This window comes from Stylophora pistillata, chromosome 5, assembly GCF_964205215.1.
Source record: "Stylophora pistillata chromosome 5, jaStyPist1.2, whole genome shotgun sequence".
NCBI lineage: Eukaryota > Metazoa > Cnidaria > Anthozoa > Scleractinia > Pocilloporidae > Stylophora > Stylophora pistillata.
The window spans coordinates 31,849,968-31,871,486 of record NC_142523.1 but is presented as its reverse complement, the minus strand read 5'-3'; the positions used below and the strand labels follow the sequence as shown (position 1 = coordinate 31,871,486).

At 39.5% G+C, this 21,519-nt stretch overlaps 2 protein-coding genes and 1 pseudogene across 5 annotated transcripts in view; 1 reads left to right on the top strand and 2 right to left on the bottom strand.

Moving 5' to 3' along the window:
* Nucleotides 1-21,519, top strand: part of LOC148731466 (uncharacterized) — a 424,262-nt gene that overhangs the window by 316,413 nt on the left and 86,330 nt on the right. The gene's annotated exons all lie outside the window — the stretch shown is intronic.
* On the bottom strand, nucleotides 1,902-12,660 carry LOC148731471 (uncharacterized; annotated as a pseudogene). The gene is made up of 2 exons (XR_016001637.1): nucleotides 12,045-12,660; nucleotides 1,902-7,772 (listed from the first exon to the last, which is right to left on the bottom strand). The product of XR_016001637.1 is annotated as an uncharacterized LOC148731471 (transcript).
* On the bottom strand, nucleotides 14,023-18,674 carry LOC148731470 (sorting nexin-6-like). 3 transcript variants are annotated; one of them, XM_088761198.1, is made up of 5 exons: nucleotides 18,572-18,674; nucleotides 16,591-16,652; nucleotides 15,901-15,987; nucleotides 15,294-15,383; nucleotides 14,023-14,659 (listed from the first exon to the last, which is right to left on the bottom strand). In XM_088761198.1, the coding sequence occupies exons 3-5, from the start codon at nucleotides 15,970-15,972 to the stop codon at nucleotides 14,522-14,524; spliced, it is 300 nt and encodes a 99-aa protein (XP_088617324.1). In that variant the 5' UTR covers nucleotides 15,973-15,987; nucleotides 16,591-16,652; nucleotides 18,572-18,674; the 3' UTR covers nucleotides 14,023-14,521. The 3 variants fall into 3 exon arrangements, with proteins under 3 accessions (XP_088617324.1, XP_088617321.1, XP_088617323.1); XM_088761195.1 differs by lacking the exon at nucleotides 18,572-18,674 and having other exon boundaries at nucleotides 16,101-17,588; XM_088761197.1 differs by lacking the exon at nucleotides 18,572-18,674 and having other exon boundaries at nucleotides 16,591-17,588.

Below are 21,519 nucleotides of genomic sequence, written 5' to 3'. Positions count from 1 at the left end.
AAAAACAGAGTGCTTCTCAATTTGGCGAGTTTGATGGCTCCTGGGTGACTTTAGCTCCGAGGTCTAAGGTTAGAGGTCTGGTTCAAGCCCCAGGGCAGACTAACACTCAGGGTCTTGATATAACTCAGGAGCATGCGCTACTTATGCTATGACATCTGCAAAGGGTTAGACATTCTAGTCTTCTTAGAGACGGACATTTAACACAAAAGGCCCCGTCTGCTGCATCTTCTCTGTACAAAAGAGCAGGTGCACGTTTAAGTAGCTCATGACTTTTCGCAAAGTGTAGGGAAAGTAGCTCCCGATGTTGTGGTGTCGCCTTGTTATTGTTTAAAACAAGCCTCCATTTAAACCATTTATGTTCCTCTTGGGTTCATGCATAATTCGTGATCTATGATTTACCCTGCCTACATTTTCGGGCCATCGAATCTCAGCCCAAGACGTTCTTATCAGTTTAAATTCAAGTAGCCCTTGTCTCGAAACACTAGCCATTAATTATCCATTCAAAGTGCTTTGAAAAACGTTTTCTACTTTTTACCAAAATTTCCACAACAATTCATCGAAACACGATATATTAATCGTTCGGACACTGATTCAAATGTTAATTTGTATTCTGCTTCATAAAAATTACCTCATGGCACCGATGGCATGTACCTTATCAATGATTGGTGAAGCTATTGTTGCAGGGATGACGGCTAATTTTGTGCCGGACAAGTAGGTGGGATAAACATTTACCAAAATGTGAACTACCGACTATTCCCTCTTAAGAACTTACTCATTGTTAAGGGGGTATAAGAATTAAATATCACGTTTACTTTTTAACCTTAGACTTGACCGCATGAAATAAACAATTGTATTCTGCATAATATATCTATGGGTCCCCCGCAGGGTCACTTTGATAGTTTCATACGGCCAAGTAGTCTTGAGGTAAATCCGAGCGCTGTGATTAGTTTTTACTCGGTTGGGATTTTGCCATACGAACCGTTTTCGCGGAAACGGTCGTAGGCCGTGTGTTCCGACGTATTATTATGCAATCGCGTGCACGCATGCGCCGTTCAGTAAGTTACCACGAGGTTTTTCCTACTGGCTTTTCCTCCATGTTTGTTTTAAACTTTTACCGTCGGTTTTCCTTAAATAAAGGATTAATTTTTTTTCAAATTGCAATGCGCCTGAACAGCCTGTCTTTTTGTTCTCTAAATTCGGCAAACTTTGGTCAGACTGCCCTCTAATAAATCATTTATTATTAACCGCACTTGCTGAAACTGTCCTGGGGCATATTGGCCCTCATTGGGTTTGGATGGACCGAACGCTGCAGCGTCTGTACTGCCACGACCTATAAGTGTGATGTAGAGTTGCAAATTCATGATAGAACATGCTTTATTCTTTGTGGGTGTTGTGCTTCTTTGCTCTATCCATTTTAATTTGCGCGACGAAAAGCCATTTTCAAAGCTGTGAGGTTTTCCTCTTTTCACAAATGTTCACAATTGAAAATGAAAAAGGTCAAGAAGAACATTGCGATCGAAAGCTTCAGAAAACACATACGTTGACTGTTTTAAGATGGAACAAAAGTCCATGTGACTTGTCTACGTCATAAACAGAGTCATCAAACCGGAGGGAACGACGTACACTGCAACCTCACCAACGGATCTAAACCAAAGATGTACATAAAGATTTTTGGCCCGGGGAAGGGGGACAAAAAATGGAACAAGCGCCTGGGATACACAACTGAAGCCGCTGCTAACGTTTGGCACTCGCTTCGGGTTTCACCCAGTATAATAAAAAAGAAGATAACGAGCTTGCCAAAGGAGTGACGCTAAAACAAATCATGCTTGAATAATCTGGGTGGGGAGGGGCCACTGCACGCTCCAAAAGTAAAATCGAAAGATAATAACCACACAGGTATCTATTTGATGCAAAAACATGTCCGTGTATTTGAAAAAAACATCATCTCTTACGATCTCACATTTGACCGCAAACAAATATATAAACTTATGTAAGCTCTCACAAAAGGCTAATGTATATATAGTCCGTCATTATTCTAAAGATCCTGAGATGCACTGGGTCGAAATCAACCATTACTAGACCTAATCATCCCGATTAAACGAAGCTCCTCGTACACTCTGTAGTAAACGCGCGACATTCATCTAAGAATGTATGAGAAGATAATACATAAAGCGTTTATGTCTCCACTTCAACGAAATTTCAAATTCTAAGGTAATATCACAAGGAGTCTCTTAATCTTTTACAATACTTTAAAACTTCTCAGACTGAGATCTACAGTGCTATTAAGTCCTGAGCTATTCATTTGGAAACCTTGTCAATTATACTCCTTCTTACAGGAGGAGCCTGTTTTTAGTTTAAGTTCCATCAGAAATAAAACATAACGAAACCACCAGGCTATCTTTTACTTTATAAATATACGTTGCTGATAAGAAAAGAGTGATATGTACACAAGCCAATCAATCAAAAGTCATAATTCAGAAAAAGCAGCACTATATGGCGACTCATAAACGATTTTGTCCTGGAACGTGGGACTTCAAGCAAGGAAACGTCTTTAAACTGTCTCCCATCACAGAGTTTGCAGATCAGGATAGAAGAAGCTCGAATAATATCAAATATAACGAAAATATCAAAACGGTCTAGATTCTGGCGAAACTTCTCCAGCAAAGGGACAGCAACGTCTAAAAAGAATTAAAGGCCTTCACCGTTTATAAATTAGCCCAGTTTCTAGACTATCTACAAGTCCATCTTTTCTTCTTTTCAAAGCAGCTTAAGCCTTAATTCACGACGCATCTCCTTTTCTGTTGTAGCCGAGAGAAGTTCCTCCTGACCTCTCGTACCCTAACATGATCTTGACCGTATCTCGAAATAAAAATTACCAGTGCACGATCAAGACAATGCTTAGCCTCTTGGAGTTCGCACAGGTCACTGTGCAAATTACCCAGATTCTTGTAAGAGGCTGCAACATCAACATGATCAGGTCCTAGCTTCTTCAGACGAATCTCCAGTGCACGCTTATGGTAGTCTTTTGCTTGATCTGTTTCGCCCAGCGCTTTGTGTAAATTACCCAGATTGTTGTAAGAGGCTGCAACATCAACATGATCAGGTCCAAGCTTCTTCAGATAGGGATTTCACATAGTGATAACCTCTTAACTTCCTTTTCTGGAAGCATATTTTCCATTTCCTCTTTCAGACGAATCTCCAGTGCACGCTTATAGTAGTCTTTTGCTTGATCTGTTTCGCCCAGGTCACTGTGTAAACTACCCAGATTGTTGTAAGAGGCTGCAACATCAACATGATCAGGTCCAAGCTTCTTCAGACGAATCTCCAGTGCACGCTTATGGTAGTCTTTTGCTTGATCTGTTTCGCCCAGCGCTTTGTGTAAAGTACCCAGATTGTTGTAAGAGGCTGCAACATCAACATGATCAGGTCCAAGCTTCTTCAGACGAATCTCCAGTGCACGCTTATAGTAGTCTTTTGCTTGATCTGTTTTGCCCAGGTCACTGTGTAAACTACCCAGATTGTTGTAAGAGGCTGCAACTTTAACATGATCAGGTCCGAGCTTCTTCAGACGAATCTCCAGTGCACGCTTATAGTAGTCTTTTGCTTGATCTGTTTTGCCCAGGTCACTGTGTAAACTACCCAGATTGTTGTAAGAGGCTGCAACTTTAACATGATCAGGTCCTAGCTTCTTCAGACGAATCTCCAGTGCACGCTTATGGTAGTCTTTTGCTTGATCTGTTTCGCCCAGGTCACTGTGTAAACTACCCAGATTGTTGTAAGAGGCTGCAACATCAACATGATCAGGTCCAAGCTTCTTTAGACGAATCTCCAGTGCACGCTTATAGTAGTCTTTTGCTTGATCTGTTTCGCCCAGGTCACTGGGTAAACTACCCAGATTGTTGTAAGAGGCTGCAACATTAACATGATCAGGTCCAAGCTTCTTCAGACGAATCTCCAGTGCACGCTTATAGTAGTCTTTTGCTTGATCTGTTCCGCCCAGGTCACTGTGTAAACTACCCAGATTGTTGTAAGAGGCTGCAACATTAACATGATCAGGTCCAAGCTTCTTCAGACGAATCTCCAGTGCACGCTTATAGTAGTCTTTTGCTTGATCTGTTTCGCCCAGGTCACTGTGTAAACTACCCAGATTGTTGTAAGAGGCTGCAACATTAACATGATCAGGTCCAAGCTTCTTCAGACGAATCTCCAGTGCACGCTTATAGTAGTCTTTTGCTTGATCTGTTTCGCCCAGGTCACTGTGTAAACTACCCAGATTGTTCTAAGAGGCTGCAACATGAACATGATCAGGTCCAAGCTTCTTCAGACGAATCTCCAGTGCACGCTTATAGTAGTCTTTTGCTTGATCTGTTTCGCCCAGGTCACTGTGTAAACTACCCAGATTATTGTAAGAGGCTGCAACTTTAACATGATCAGGTCCTAGCTTCTTCAGACGAATCTCCAGTGCACGCTTATAGTAGTCTTTTGCTTGATCTGTTTCGCCCAGGTCACTGTGTAAACTACCCAGATTGTTGTAAGAGGCTGCAACATGAACATGATCAGGTCCAAGCTTCTTCAGACGAATCTCCAGTGCACGCTTATAGTAGTCTTTTGCTTGATCTGCTTCGCCCAGCGCTTTGTGTAAAATACCCAGATTGTAGTAAGAGGCTGCAACCTTAACATGATCAGGTCCCAGCTTCTTCAGACGAATCTCCAGTGCACGCTTATAGTAGTCTTTTGCTTGATCTGTTTCGCCCAGGTCACTGTGTAAACTACCCAGGTTGTTGTAAGAGGCTGCAACATCAACATGATCAGGTCCAAGCTTCTTCAGACGAATCTCCAGTGCACGCTTATAGTAGTCTTTTGCTTGATCTGTTTCGCCCAGCGCTTTGTGTAAATTACCCAGATTGATGTAAGAGGCTGCAACATCAACATGATCAGGTCCGAGCTTCTTCAGACGAATCTCCAGTGCACGCTTATAGTAGTCTTTTGCTTGATCTGTTTTGCCCAGGTCACTGTGTAAACTACCCAGATTGTTGTAAGAGGCTGCAACTTTAACATGATCAGGTCCTAGCTTCTTCAGACGAATCTCCAGTGCACGCTTATGGTAGTCTTTTGCTTGATCTGTTTCGCCCAGGTCACTGTGTAAACTACCCAGATTGTTGTAAGAGGCTGCAACATCAACATGATCAGGTCCAAGCTTCTTTAGACGAATCTCCAGTGCACGCTTATAGTAGTCTTTTGCTTGATCTGTTTCGTCCATGTCACTGTGTAAACTACCCAGATTGTTGTAAGAGGCTGCAACATTAACATGATCAGGTCCAAGCTTCTTCAGACGAATCTCCAGTGCACGCTTATAGTAGTCTTTTGCTTGATCTGTTTCGCCCAGGTCACTGTGTAATCTACCCAGATTGTTGTATGAGGCTGCAACATTAACATGATCAGGTCCAAGCTTCTTCAGACGAATCTCCAGTGCACGCTTATGGTAGTCTTTTGCTTGATCTGTTTTGCCCAGGTCACTGTGTAAAGTACCCAGATTGTTGTAAGAGGCTGCAACATCAACATGATCAGGTCCCAGGTTCTTCAGCTCAATCTCCAGTGCATGATTATAGTAGTCTTCTGCTTGGTCTGTTTTGCCCAGCTCACTATGTACAATACCCAAGTTGCTGTAACATGCTGTTTTTTTCAGGTCCTCTCCTTCGTGACTTGACTCAATCATTTTTAACTGCAATTTATAAAAGACTATCGCTGCTCCAAACTCACTGTGGTCATGGCACATGTCACCGAGGGTGCAAAGGCCACCAGCGTAAGAACTCAAAGACTTAAGTGCTCTTTCGGAGAGTTCTGGCTTTTCTCTTCTAATTACCACATGTTCAAGTTTTAAGCTTAACATCTTTAAATGGGGAGCTAATTTTGTTCCCACATCAATAGAAGCTAATTTTTCGAATTTGGAGAATGACATTACAGCCCCATGTACCACTTCGTAAACTTCATCCTTTGTCCAATCTTTCGTCGCAGATTTAATAACATCGTGAACAATACCATGAGCTCGAATATAGACACCACTCACTTTTTCTTCTTCTTCCTCTTCTTCTTCCTCTTCTTCTTCCTCCTCTTCTTTTTCTTCAATCAGCAATAATGAACATTGATTCATTCTCATTCTCATCATATCTTCATCTTCAAAATCTTCCTCTACTGCTCTGATGTACTCGATAACAGCTTCTTGAAGGATCGGCTGTAATGCACACACAGAGAGAAAATTGAAGATGTGATGGAAAATTATATCGTCCGCCATCGCTTTTTCGACAGCGAGTGTTATTACTTTGGTCATGGAGTTTGGATAGCTTGGATTGCTCTCAGCAAGTCTGATTTCAGTATCACTTCGTTTCCCCTCTTCCAATTTCTTCAGGTAGTCGCTCCAGCCAAACTTCGAGGATACCTTACTCTGACGAACTTGTCGCACATACGTGGCTGCAGCCGCTAGGGCAAGTGGCTGGTAGTCTAATACCTTAGCAACTTCTTTCTCTATGTCATTAATTGGGATATCAGAAAGAATGCTCAGCAAAGAGCATGCGTCGTTAGGTTGCATTCCTGCGCTGACGGAAAGGTTTTGTACGGAAGAGCTTGTTAACGGCATAGACGCAGTGCCCTGCGTTGTTATTAGCATCTGGCCCCTTGCCCACACCTCGTTTCCTGCATCAGGCAAATGACCACTTGAAAGAGAGTTCCCATTATCAACTACCACCAGCCATGAAGTGTAATGCTTAATTTTTGCACTTATTAGGGACTTGAGATATGAAATCTTCTCGTCTATGTTCAAATCCTTCGAGCCGTAAGTGTTTGTTATTTCATATCCGGGACATTTGCAATGTTGAGCAAAATGGACATACGAATTCAAAATTGTTTCTGGGCTTTCAGCATTCAGTGTCATGACAAAGGAAGCTGCGGAAGGTGTTTCTTTGACTTCGTCGTAGAATCGCTTGGCTGCTAAACGGGCCAGCTGAGATTTGCCACTTCCTGGATTTCCTGACAAATACAGTATGCTCATCCCATCATCGGTGCGTTTTAATGTTTGCAGGTTTCGCATAATTTCATCAACTTCAGATTCTCGAGCAGCGATGTCGTGTGTTGGTTTAGGAGGGAGAATGCAAAATGGAGAGACATCTGCGTGTAACTGATCTTGCAAGGCAAGCCTCTGTTCTTCTTTTTCTTTAAGTTCCTGTCTCAGGTCGTTAACCTCCCTTAAAAATTCACTTAACTCCTCTGTGGGGAAGGTTGTTTGATTTTGGACCTCATTGATTTTCAATGTGGGAAGACCGAGGGCGACGAATGCAGTTTTCACCCGCGATATAACAATATTGAATTCTCCGTCAGAGAGTTGGCCTGCTCCGTCATGTGCGATTTCATTCCGAACATTTCTTAGTTTATCTATGTTTGATCGAACCACTGAATTGAGACCGTGGATACAATCTGAAAAAAGAATAGCGTAAAACAGCATGGTACAATCCCATTCAGCTCTATCGCCATTTTTCATGGTTGATAACAGCCGTTTGTTTTTGCTTCTGTTCTTTAGGGACTCCCCATTCCAAAAGTCCAGTCCACTTTTAGGTTCATCTTTCCATTCTCCTAGTCTTGTCTTGTGGCGACTGTCCCATTCTTGTTTAAAGATTGTTCTCAGACCCTCTGTTATAATATCAGTGACAACGTAACAAATCCTGAAGTAGTTTAGCTGCTCTTCCGTGTATTCAAATGCAGCGGCCATCTCTTGTTTGAACCTGCGCAAAACCAAAGTTTTGTTAATAGCCATCAGGGTTGTCTTTGCAAATAGTATATGTGTCAAGATCTAGCGATACGCGCTTAGACATGTTTCTTTAAGAAAGACGTGGTTCAGAGACAAGGAAGTGTATTTCCTTTATTCACAGGGTGGAGCTAAATTGACGCCAGGACTAGGGATATGAAGGAAAATTGAGCAGCGAAGAATCAAGGCTACTTTTTAACAACTTCACATCATAAACCAAAATAAATGGAAACCTACCTCACTTGCTGACCAAAACATAGAAGTTCTTTTGTTGAGTTGATAAACTCAGAATATTAGATTAAAGAAATTACAGAGCATAACAAAATAACATCAATGACATTTTCACTGATGTAGGGGAATTTGCGTTAAGGAAGATGGGAGAAATCACGGTTAAATTTCAACTTGTTACGGTCTTATAAAGCTCCTTCTCTTGTAAGATAGCAATTCTAGGATGTAATTTTTGTTTGAAAAGAGTTGTATCTGCTACTCATAAATTTCATGCAAATGAAACTAAGGTACTTGCTCCTGCCAAGTTTTGGAGACTTTTTGGTGGTAATTGATCATCTGTGATAAAGAATATAGGCTGCTTTCTGTAGTCAACAAAACACTCGACGAACGCGAAAGCGAAAACTTCTGTGGCCCTCAGGCAGAACACCTTCTCTACCTCCCTAAATAGCTGCACTCTGCAAGTTTAATATCAATTGTTTTACTGACAACTATTGAGTTTGCGAATGTCGCATCCATCTAAGGATGGAAAGTTACCTAGCCTAGGTTGAACTAATTTTAAACTCGCTTGAAAGGAGTTGTAGTTTTGGTTATTCCTTGGTGCAACTGAAATAAAGTAATCTTACCGTTGTCAATTCAGACACCTCAGAGCGAGGCAGTAGTACTTCTTTTAAGATAAAGAAAAGAGGCTGCTCTCCGTGATCAAAAAAGCACCCTATAAACACGAAAGAGAAGGCTAATTAATCTGGCTTCAACACCAAACAAATTAATCACGTCTCTAAATAGCTGCACCCCTGTAGGCTATACATCAATTGTTTTACTGAAAACCATTAATTAAATTTGCTTAATTTGTTATGATGTTTGGTCTATTAACATCCAAGAGAAAAAATTACGCTTAAATGTGCTTTAAACCGTTAATCAGTATTATTTTGTATGCTTCTTTCGCTTGACATAAGAGCGGAATTTGAGACTGATGGCTACAAAAATTGTAAATATCTTGAAATATATCTGAGTTTCTTAAACATCTTTAATTTTGCTAAAAATCTCGTACAATTCTTGGTATCACAAAAGATCCTTTGTTTCAAATATTTTAAAAGGAGGAAAGTGACTTTAAATGCTTTTTTATTCAACTTTATACTAATAATTTTGGGAATTTTCCATTTATCATCCGCATATCCAGTTTTTTCCCCATTTTTAATAAGATTGAAACTTTATTCATTTAAGCACCTCTCATATAGTAAGAGTGCCGGTAATTTAAAATGAAAAAGTATAGTATTGTATTGTAAGTTCTGAGGCAGGAGTGGGGGGGACCTGTTCCAAAACAAACATTCTAAATGAGCATTGTCACCCCCTCCCCCGTGTCTCCTTCTTATAACGTATACTAATAGTCGACGCAAAACCCGCCAAATCGCTCAAATTGGCCATTTAGAGCCACAGAAACGACAATGCACAGCAAGTGAGGTAGGTTTCCATTTATTTTGAGCTTTAACTCAGAAATTTCATGATATAAGTTTACGATGATAAGACTCTTCAATATTCTCCCATACATTACTTTATATTTCGAATAGACAACCAGACTCGTCGCTTGTCTGGGCTCCCTGTGCTCACATGTGCCGAAATTAATGCATGAATTACAGGAAATTATCATAATTCATTTATTACCCACAAATCGCCACGAATTCTATGAATGCCATGCGCGAAAAAGCCAAAACAGCACAAAAAAATGGTGGGAGACAAAGGAATTTGTAGTTCATACTTTGAAAAGACGAAATACAGTTCTTTGACGTGCGGTAATTACTTTTGTATGAGGTGATCGGTTTTTAAAAACGAAGAGGGCACTCCTAGGTGGAAAGTAGGAAACTCTGTGGCATATTGTGGGTCGTGTTTCAGTGAAATGATCGAACGTGAATCATGTGAAAGTATCACGACGAAAAGCTAAGATAAAGAAGCAAAAACAAACAGCACATCAAGAGCATCAGTGAAGCAATTAAGCAAACGCTCAACAGACGTCTTCGTCCTAAGCCAATACGTAGTGCGCCTGGGAATATCGACAGCAAACAGAGTTGAATTCGACTGAGTTAAATTCGACGTAGTAGTAATAGTAGTAGTAAAACTTTATTAAAAGTGTCGACAGCCGTCTAGCAAGGGAAAAATCCCTTACTAATTTGGGGACACTAAAAAAGAAAAAAGACTTGGAGCTATTTACAGTAGTATAGATATTAAAACTAAGAGAAAATCTATAGTTAACTAGTTACGGGATTTGTAATAAAATATAAAAAATTCAAGAGGAGCAGAGGCTACAGCGCGTGCAGCCATCATCCAAGAGCTCACTTATACTGAGTTCGCGTATCTTGCCTTTGAACGACTTGAATCAAATTGAACGACGTTTGAATCAAATGCCGTATTTAACTATTTTAGTTGACTGAAATAGGAGTTAAGTTCGGCACTTGTGAAATTCGACGTTTGAACTGGGCCTAAGCGATAAAACGGACTAAATTGACTGTATTTAACGACCATAAAGAACTAAAGTCTTTTTATACTAGATGAGGGTTTTCATTCAGCGAATAAAGAATCGTCATAATTCCGTCCAGTTGATAAACAGTAGCCTGTGTACAGACCCCTACTTTCCAGAGTTAAGAAAACTCTGGAAGGAATCGGGATTTTGGAGGGGAGGGGAGGGGAGGGGTAGCTGTTTAGAAGCTAATAAACAAGAACATGAAAGTGAAACTGATTAGTTACATACTGTGACCTTCAGAAATAATCTCTCGACATTGCATTATTTTTTATGGCATCTTTAAAGCCACAAACGTCAGACTTGCGATTTCTGCGCTGATCGGTTGAGTTTATAGGCAGAGCTACTTAATGGGGGTTGAGTCAAAATATAGAGCAAATCTAAATTCTGTTGGAGAATGTGTTGATCAAAGTCCTTTTCAGAGCAGCAACAAGGATAAGACTCCACATTTAAGCCTCTGTAGAGAATGTAAATATCTCTTGTCTGAAACAACTACTAAAATCGGTTCTGAATTTCGTTTAGGCGTCAAAATTCCAACCAGACAAGACAAGAAACTTAAAATTGCTCATCCGCAACCAGCCTTCAACTTGTAAACAGGAACACGAAAGTGAAACCAGTGTGTTACCTATTGTGACCTTAGCCTTGAAATAATAATCCCATGACACGCGTCTTTTAACAGCAAATGCGCTGATCCATTACGCGTAAATAGAACTATTTCATCGGAATGGGGGACGTTGGAGGAGGTAAGTCAAAAAATGAAAAAGTGGTAGAGCAAAGCACATCAGTTCTTCCCCGGTCCCTTAGGCAATATTTCAAGCAATTCTCGAAGCGGTTCTATTAATACAAAGCAGATAAAGGGCAACACTAGGGGAATACTAAACGTTGAATGATTTACCGCCTGCTCTCGTGTTTGGTGTGATATTTCAAGTAATAGGAGTCAGTAAGTTCTTGAACAGAGGTCAACCATATTCGAATGTCGTTTTCTAGAAGGTTCTGATTAAAGTCCCTTTACAGAACGGCATTGTAACAATTTATGAAGTAGAAAATGAAAAAAGCACTATACTGAGCCTTTCACCGAAAGGAAAATTTTTGAACGAACAGTTTAGTATTCAGTTCACTGGTTATCTTCAGCGACAACATTCAGCATTTTACTTATAGTAAAATGTAGAGCCAGCTGAAAGTATATAAGGTTACAAAATTAGGGGGAAACGTGTCTGGAAACGATGAAGCAGAGAAGATCTTCATCGACTGCGGAGTTGTCTGTGTCAGTTTCTTTCTACGGTTTTACCCTAGACAACATACATTCGAAAATCTTCCCATCTTCAAAACATACCTAACGTGCTTATTGGCAAGAAACTTAACGATCTTCGTTCGTGATCAATCTCGAGAGCAAAGACATGTAGCTCTTGTTGTTGTCCGAAGACAGGTAGAGGTTTAGTTTAAATTTCATAATTGGCAAGTCCTGGCCCTTTACGGAAACAACTAAATTACACTCTGACATAATGTACTTACCAGTGAGACTTATCTCAGTGCCTTGCGGAGCACAGTAAGGCTGTTAAATACTATTGTTGATCTGATCATCTTTTCACTGCCGTTTTACGGCTCGTGATGGGCTGGCACGAAGAATAAAGGCTCCAGACCGTTTCCTTGCTATCGAAACGTTCCAATTTACATTGGAGGAAGAAACAAAGCGAAATAAGCGATGAGGTTTTTCATTCACCAAATAAAGAATCCCTGTACATCCGTCCGGTTAAGAGACTTTATAATCCAACTACACCAAGACGAGTACAAGTAACGCCATAGACGAGTACAAATATCACGCGGTATTTGTACTCGTCTATTGTAGTACCGGTTAAACAGGTTTTCTCGCATCGCGCGAGCGAAGAATTGAATTGTGGTTACGAAAAGAAAAAATAAGCAAGGGGCGAACAATTTGAATCATATTTCCGACGACGAAGAGTCAAAATGGCTAGCAAATATAGGTCCAAGTTCATTAGATGAATCGAACGAAGAAAAACAGCTTGACGACCAGAAAATTTGTTCATTAATGAAGAAAATAGAAACAGCGACACAACAACAGTTCCGCTTCGCATACCTCTGTCACGCACTCCCCGCAAATAAAATCCGCGAAATTCGCCCGCACTGAAATAACAGTTTGGCGTGTTGGATAATAAATAACTTATTCGACATTTGTTTGTGTAGTATCGCTGAGTATTTTTACGAGTTGTGCCGTATTTTGACGAGTCCGTAGGGCGATTCAAAATACAAATAACGAGTAAAAATACTCAGCGATACTACACAACAAAACGTCTAATAAGACATATATACCTCGCAAAATGAATGAAGGACAAATTCCCAAATTGTTTTCTACAAAATGAAATCGACTTAGCTGTTGGTAAATGTTTAAAATGGAGCAGGCCTAAATTCGTTCATAGAGCCGTTAAGTATAACACTTCGCGCACACGAGCATGGATTTGTGACAAAACTCTTAATGGTTCGTACACTGAGCTATAGTCTTGTTCTATACGTACAGACACTTAGTTGCTTCTCAATCTAGATTACAAATGATCTAGTCTTGCTTCTTTGAGGATTTCAGGCGCCATTGAAGCTTTGCATCGATGTATTTCTCCAGAAAAAAAGCAAGACTCCTTTCGAAGGTAAACAGGGCACCAAACCAAAAGCCACTAAAGATTATTGCGAAACATACCTGATGACACAGTGTCTATTTTTACACCTGATCTGCGCGTGATCTCATCAGAAATAAAACAGCAGAAGATTGATTTGTTGGGTAATAGGGTTAGGAGTGGGAGGGTCATTTAGGAAGTTTCATTGTTTTGGGCTTCAAAGACAAGCCGACCTATTACAGCAGTGTTTAACATGTTTGACAAGTTTTTTTTTTTTTTCGAAGGAGCGCTTCGCTCGTTGGCGAAAGTTAGAAGGTCCATCGACTTCACACTGCCTTTAAGTCATCGCTATATTCAGGATTGGTGACTTGGGTTGAGTCGGAGGGGAAGAAACACTGTACCCGTGATAGAGCTACAAGACAAGTATTATTATAAGTGGCCCATTATACGTTAAAACAAATATTTATAAACGGAAAACGCAGTTTTTCACCGGAATAAAAGATCACGTTAACCGGTATCTTCGCAGAGGAAGTCAGCAAAAGACCTTTTATTCTACTCCTTACGGGTAATTAAAAAAGTTATTTAAACAGAAACTTTCCACCGCTATAACCAATAACTTTTATTAGGCTTTCTAATACAAAAGAAATCGATTTTTGGTGGGAACTTCTTAAAAGATTGGAAATAGAACTATTTTTTTTATTTTTTTCAATGGGGTCAGTTAGTCCGAGAGTACATAGAAAACATTGCACATCTGAAAATCATTCATTTAGAATCAATAAAAATATCCTTTTACAAGAGGAGGTAGAGAAATAAATTCACTTTTCAGTTTTAATGTGATCTGCATGAAAGAACATAAAGGTGAAAAATTCACCGTGAAAAGTATTTAATAAATCTTCTGGAGCATTGATTCAAGGCTGGTATCCTTAACAAAGTTGAGAAATTCATTCCTGCTACGAAATATTTGCTGATTAATTTCCTAGTCATTGCCACATTTTTGTCACCATTTCTGGCCAATTTCTGCCTGAAGAACCTGTTCCGGACAATCAGTTTGTAAAAGGAAGCATAAAAGTAAACCGCGCTCTTAAAGCAGAGGAGTCAAAAAGCGAGGGAGGTTTGGGTCGAGTCCCTTAATGAACCCGATCCAGGCCTCCCTCTCTTTTTCACTTCTCAGTTCCAATCTTCGCTCCATTTTACCAACTGAATGCCTGGAACAGGCCAATGCCTGAAACACCCTGGTGTCGTTCTAAAGAATTATTTTTGTCTTATCAGCATTAAATTGAAATAATCTGATGTCATACAGAAAGTGAGCCATAAATTTTGGCCACCTAAGTTCATGGGGCCGTCTATTTTCTTCATGCTTCTTAATTACGCAGATTTTTTCATGTCATTCAGTAGTTTGGCTAATATGGCGTACGTATCTCTTCCATTCTTTGACCGCGATTCAGCGTACTGGATAGGACTTGCTTGCAGGCTAAACACCCTTTGCCTGTTGTAACGGATCATCTGCAAAAAAAATTAAGATCAGTTAAATAAAAAACACTGCTCTGGTATTGTTATTTACCTCTTTTTTTGCAGCTTCTGAAATTGAATTGTATGCTTCCTCTGCTTCTTCTTTGGATTTTTGAAGCTGATAATGGAAAATGCACAAAAACAATTTGGCAATCTTCCATTCTAGAATTCGACATGATTCTACAGAACCTCAACATGACCTTCCAGTGATAAATGTCTATTGCAAGTATATATATCTTAATGGAGGTTTTGTTGTATAGTATCGCTGAGTATTTTTACGAGTTGTACCATATTTTGACGTCAGCCCGTAGGGCGAGTCAAAATACAAACAACGTGTAAAAATAATCAGCAATAACACACAACAAAACGTTAAACAAGAGATGTATTATCCAACACGCCACATTGTTATATCATTGCGGGCCAATTTCGCGGATATTTCTGGAGTACAAATATCGTGTGATATTTGTACTCGTCTCGCGCGTTATTTGTACTCTACGAAGCACATTTGGATAATAAAAGTACATCCTTACATGTTAAGGCAAATACTCAATCACGAGCAACAGAATGAGGGGAAAAGTACCAAAGGAATTTATATCACGTGCAAAACACAAGTTTGTTTGAATCTTACCGCTTCTTGGTTCTTAGGTTTGGCTTTTTCCAGTGCTTTTGTTGCATTCTCAAACTCTACCAGTCTACAAGTACGACGGAAAAGCATCTCCTACAGGGTAGGAAGTGGACGAAATAAAAAATGCGTTAGAAAGTTAAAATGTTCATCTTGGGACTGTAAAAAAAAATGGAATAACCAGGTTACAAAAGTTAGGGTGTTGCATTTGCGATCCCGAAGTCCCAAATTTCAGCTCTACTGATAGTTCCATATTCAATTCTTCCACTAAGCATTGTAATTAAAAACTATTCAAGTTAGTTAACCTCTCTGTTCCACCATTTCAGCCTTTGTTTACAAATTTTCCCCCAAGTAACTAGACAGGAGAGCAGTACAAAAATAAAATACTCTAACTCCAGAGGTAATACAATACAACAGTTCTGTTTTCTGAAGGTGCTACAGACAGAGAGGTAGAGCCCTGTCCACTTGTTCACAACATGACCATGATCTTATCCCAGCCGACCCCAAAGCCGAAAAAAGGTTTATCACCTTACCCACCACTGCCCCCCCCCCACCACCAAAGCCGAACCCCCTGAAAAATTATACCCAAGTCTACTAAAAACATTTCACAAACCTTGGCAGCATCCATATATGTGGAATAAAGTTCTAAAGTAAAACCTAGAGTGTTGTCGTCATTAGTAGACATGACATCCAGTGATTCCTGGAGAAATGATCAGACACAAAGACAAAAACAAAACAAAATTGATGAAACTTCTGGAATTGAGGAACACTGCCATTAAGGGTATAAGATTCCCTAAAAAAAGGCTTCCATACCAGACAATTAGATTTAGATGTTCAATTCCTTTATTCTCATTAGCTTCAAACAATATTCAGTTGTGATCCTGTAGGGAGAATTTTCATTGTAGATCAGGGTTAACACTTCCACAACAGATCTACACAAAATTTTCAAGCTAGTACTGCAAATGGGATATAAGCTTTGGCAGGATGAGCCAAGATGGTTGGAGGGACCAGAACTACAATGTAGCATTGGAGTTGTGGTAAAACAGTGTTTATTGGTATAATGGCGAAAAAACATCATCCAAATCATGTCTGGTTCACTATTGCTATAAATTATTACTAACAATTTATGTATTTTCATATTTAATCAATACATCTGTTTGTTCCATATTTTTCTAATATTAAACTCTTTGGGCCAACTTCCAATGGGCAAGCAATAGTGGACCAGACATGATTTGGATGATGTATTGGCAATTTCAGAAAAAGAACAAAAACCCTTTTAGTTCCTTGGTGCTGTTATCATTACCAGCAGATGCCATCATGATGCCAGAGCTAAAATCATTCACTGCTTAGATGTAACACCAGTATCTGAGGTTGACAAAGAAATTCAAAATCACCATTATGATACTTTAACATATTAAGTATAATTCTGCCAGGGTAAAACTGTCATCATACATCATTATACATTGTTATACAACAAGAACTTCATCATTAATAATAACACTTCAAGTATATTTTGACTTGGATGTTCTTCTGATATCAACATTTTGGCCATACTTTCTTTCTAAAATTATACCAGACTGGACCATAGACTAAAGTGAGATTTCAGGGTGAAATTTACCACGGTCAGCCTAGCTGACAACCATAATGCAGATTATACATTGTAGTAAAGAAAGATTGCTATGTCGTTGCTGACTGTGTAGCATTTTGGTAAAGTTCTAATAACGAAAAAAAAAAAGAATTCACTAGAAGAATCTCAAAATTGACAACACTTAGAGCCAAAAACTAAATCTCACTTTCCTCTTGAAGCACCCTCTTATCACAGACCTGTGCTGTTTGGTGTAAATTAAACCAAATCGACAAAATCACAAATATATTGTTTATTTATTACCAAAAAAAGAAAAAATTCACAAATTTACACATTAATGGCTTTCCAATCACAATTTCCTGTAGAGTTGACATTTTAGAATACCCTAAATTTTCCCCTCAAAGACCCCAGAGCAAACCAACAATGGGGATGAACTCTATCCTTTAACCACAAGATGCAGAGGATGCAGAGCATCCAAGCCCAGACTAACTTGTTGGAAGGCAACCATTTATGCCAACTCTGATGCATGAGTGATCACAATATAATTACTCCTTACAATGTCATTACTGGTTAAAATGATAATATCAGGCAGACATTGAGTGATGAGAATAGGGAATACTATCAATTAAGGAAATATCAGCTGATCCAATACCAAATTCTCTTAACTAATATCAAAAGAATTGTATAGAAAAAGTCAAGAGAATTCCTAAAGAGATCTGAAAGGGGAAGGGCTAGCCAGCTGAGCCTTCCAAATAATATTCATTTTAGTGAATCATAATGCCTCCCTAGGGTAAATTTTCAGTTGCTACCAGTCATTAAAATTTATTCCATACTAACACTGACCCCATATGTCCCCTTGGGAAGTGGTGTCTACTCTTCCACACTATCTGTTCTTTTCTGAAATTCTTCATCAAGATCCTAGCCAGGAGGAACAACTTCTAATTATTTTTATTTCTAAAAAAAAGGCCAAGTCATTCTGGTAATGGTTAAATTCAAAAGAAAGTTAAGTCATATGTGGACCAGTCCTCATTATATGCACTTTGGCTGGAGTGTTTTATGAACCCTTTAATCCCTAACAGCGATTGGAATATAATTTCTCCTTGCAATATCACTCCTGAATCACACATTAAGGCCAGGAGAATAAAGGAAATGATCACCAACTGGAGAAGCTCTTGATTGTTTAACAAATTCTCCTTGTCAGCACCCTAAGAAATGTATAGAGAACAGTATGGAGAATATACATACTGATGTTAGGGTGTAAAGGGTTAATGCCCGCAGGAAAGAATGATGCCTGCAGCAACATGAGCTGGTGAGAGGTTGATCTGCAAGGGCAGGAGGTTTAACACTGATAAGGAAGGCCCAAGGATTTCAACAAAAGCTGGTTACTGGCTTATGGAAAAGTTTAATGAAACACCTGAAGATCTCTCATCATAAATTAGGTACAGACCCCCATAAAATCATTCCCAAAGTTGTCTTAAATCTTCTTGCAGGCAGAGAAATGTGCATCAAAGAACCATCTCTCTGTACCCCCAGCACAAACTACAATTCATATTTTACAACCCTGAATGGGATGTACGCTTTATGTAATCATAAACTTTAAGATATTCCAGTAATATTATGATAATTCTACAAACTTAAAATAAAAAAATCAAAGCAATTGAAACAAAAAACAAAGAAAACCACTTTAAACATTTTTTACCTGTGACTATGATGTCAAAAATCATCCACAGCTCGCGATAAACTTGTCATTTAAGACGTTTTTTCACTTTGCTTGTAACTGGTGGCTATGTAAGTTAGAATAAAAAAGGTGTTTATACTTTTAGTGAGCATAAGAGATGCCATAGAATAAAATATACTTAATGTAAACCTCGAAAGTTGGCCATGTTTGATGCCGCGTGTCTTGCATTTGGTACCTGCGAGGATATTTGCCGCGATTTCAGCACAACACCACAAAAATGCCCAGCATGTGCTGCGGTTTCCGGATTTACTATTTTCTTCCATCCGACTGGTTGAACTACTCTTGTGGTTAGATAAACCACTGCTAAACCCTACGACTTGGTTCGGGAAACGTCGTGGGTAATTCTTTTGTTCTTTTTGATGTATCCATAGCGATTTCCCATGGGCAGTTTCATTGTGGGAATAAAGGTCACACACTAAACACAGACTTCCCGTGGGTAAGGTCTCACTTTCCCGTGGGAAAAAGGCCTAGTGTAACGTAAACGCGGGTTACTTAACAGAGGATTGACCCTTGACATGCAAACGCATTGTAAGAAGACAGGGACCTTCTGATACACGTTGGAAAGCGTTTGGTCAGAGATATCAAGAAGGATCAAAGTGGCCATCTAAATCTTTGAAAGTCTTCAAAATACGACCTAGAGCAAATTTGACCTTCTCGAAAACTGGTCACAAATTAGATACTAAAAAGACGTACAGTGCTTGCGTTTTTCCTTGAGAACGATGGAATACGCGACAATTACGAACCAAAGTCTCCGCTTTCACCACCACATTGAAAATAATGCTACCACAATGCAACGTAATCGGAGTGCGCACACCGTCTGAGTGAATACCAAGCAATGCCCCTCGATAAGCTATTCATTTCACCTATACCTTCAGAGGCGGATCCAGGAATTTTTGATTGAGGGGTCCAAACTTTGATTCAGAAAGTCACTATTGGACTCTTTTGAGGCAAATTATTTCTCCCCCACACCCCCTCCCACTACTCGCGGTTGCACGTTATAATTCCTTGCCTGCTTACCGTTTACTTGCATTCATTAAAAAAAAATCAGCCAGTTAAAAATTGTTATACAATCCTGTCGATGTAAGAGTTTCAGTCTCAAAGCTGTAAGCGTCAGGTCTGTATCCGCTACTGATCTTTCATCGTTGATGGCAACATTCCTCTACGTGTACCGCGACATTCTGAATTCCCAATCCGGTACATAATTCCATGTTTAAAAAACCAAGACAGTCCTTTGATTACAGAGGGTATTTCTATCCGATTCTGACGTAATTGTCAGTCATTCATGTAAACACTATATATACCTCTGTCAGTAAACGCTTTTCCTACGCTTCGCACAGCATTCTACATGTACACAAAGACTAAATTTATATTAATTTTTACCCTCTCCTTTGTAAATAATGAATGGTTGAAAACGAGAATTATGTTTTAATTGTGAATTTTACTCTCGCTGAACTTGAGTTTCAAGTGCAATTCTTTTTTTCCTAAAAGCAAAAAACTTGACTGATCACAGTGGGGGTCAGAATTTAAAAGGTCACTCGGCAGTCATTTCATTCAGTCTCTACGTGGCTCAAAGTGCCGCACGGCGCCAATAAGCATTGTTTACATTATTCCTGAGTGCTTTAGTTACTTAGGCCCTGTTTACAAGCAAGGAGGGTAACCCTTGTGCTAGGGTTACCCTAGCAGGCGGGTCAAAGATAGCCCGGGTTTACAAGCAAAATTTCACAGATAGGGTTACTCTACCACCCGGAACAACTTACCTATGTTTGGTAACCGCATGCATTGTTATCAATGTTCAAAGGGTCTTGAAACAAGTAAAAAGCTGTTCCGGGTAGGCGAGTTATCCCCAGCAGAGCGTTTACAAAGCAGCTAGGGTTACCCTTGCGCTAGGGTAAACCTAGCGCTCAGCCAGGGTTACCCTAGTGCTAGGGTAACCCTAACTGCCTTGTAAACACGTCGATGAAAAAAAGAAGAAATGTGGGAGCGTTAGGGTGACCTTCCTGCCAGGGTAACCCTAGCACTAGGGTTACCCTACCTGCTTGTAAACAGGGCTTAAGTAATACCATTAAAAAGTTTTTTTAATAATAGTATATTCTATCGTTTCATTTAAGAACTTTCTTTACTTCAAACCCTCCCACGCGCTGACGGAAATTTCTCGCCGGCACAACTCATTTTTTATATTATATCTTTGGATACCTTTTCAACTAATCAAGTCTTTCAATGAGATAAACGTAATAAAGGTTTCCAGCGGACGGTATAAAAGGATAAAATATAACGCGTACTAGTTGAGCTTACGCAGATGTCAGTCCAAGAACATGAACATCTATGGCGTTTTTTTTTTAAATGGAAGCGAGGTTGTCGGTCTTTGTATAAATATAAACACATTTTGACATGACTAAAAACTTCAGAGAAACATTAAATAGGAGCGAAAAGTTGGATAGAATACATAACTTCTTGTCAACAGCTTTGTAAAGGTCTCTTTACGGTAACGGACGTGGAAAAGTTTCCCATGTGAAAGTCCAGCCCGCTTGAAGACCCTTTAAAAATCAAAATTGAAAGGTCACGGTTTGTTCATTTCTGAAGTGAAGCGGAAATTCTGAACTTTAGTCAGGCTAAAATCTCAGCGAGGTGCTTTTTAAGAACTTGTTATAAATCTTCCTCCATTAGCTGGGTCGAAATGCGGGCTTATGTGACGAAAGTTTTCTATGATGATGTACGTTTAGATTTAAGTATCATTATTTTCTTGCATCTTATTTTTGAACAGTTGGTGGATTCCAACTGCGCATGCTCAGGTCATCAACACAGCTAGCAGTAGGGGTCATTGCTATAACAGGATTTCTTTAAACTTTACAGTCAAGCCATAATTAATCTGATGTCCCATAACTTTAACCCGCCTTGGAAAATCTCCACAT

Bases quoted from the DNA above. Each gene is read 5' to 3' on its own strand.
- LOC148731470 (XM_088761198.1), bottom strand. From the start codon at position 15,972: ATGTCTACTAATGACGACAACACTCTAGGTTTTACTTTAGAACTTTAT. The intron at 15,384-15,900 runs GTTTGTGAAATG...CCTACCCTGTAG, and splicing joins CATATATGGATGCTGCCAAG to GAGATGCTTTTCCGTCGTAC. The intron at 14,660-15,293 runs GTAAGATTCAAA...TTTTTTTTGCAG, and splicing joins AACCTAAGAACCAAGAAGCG to ATGATCCGTTACAACAGGCA.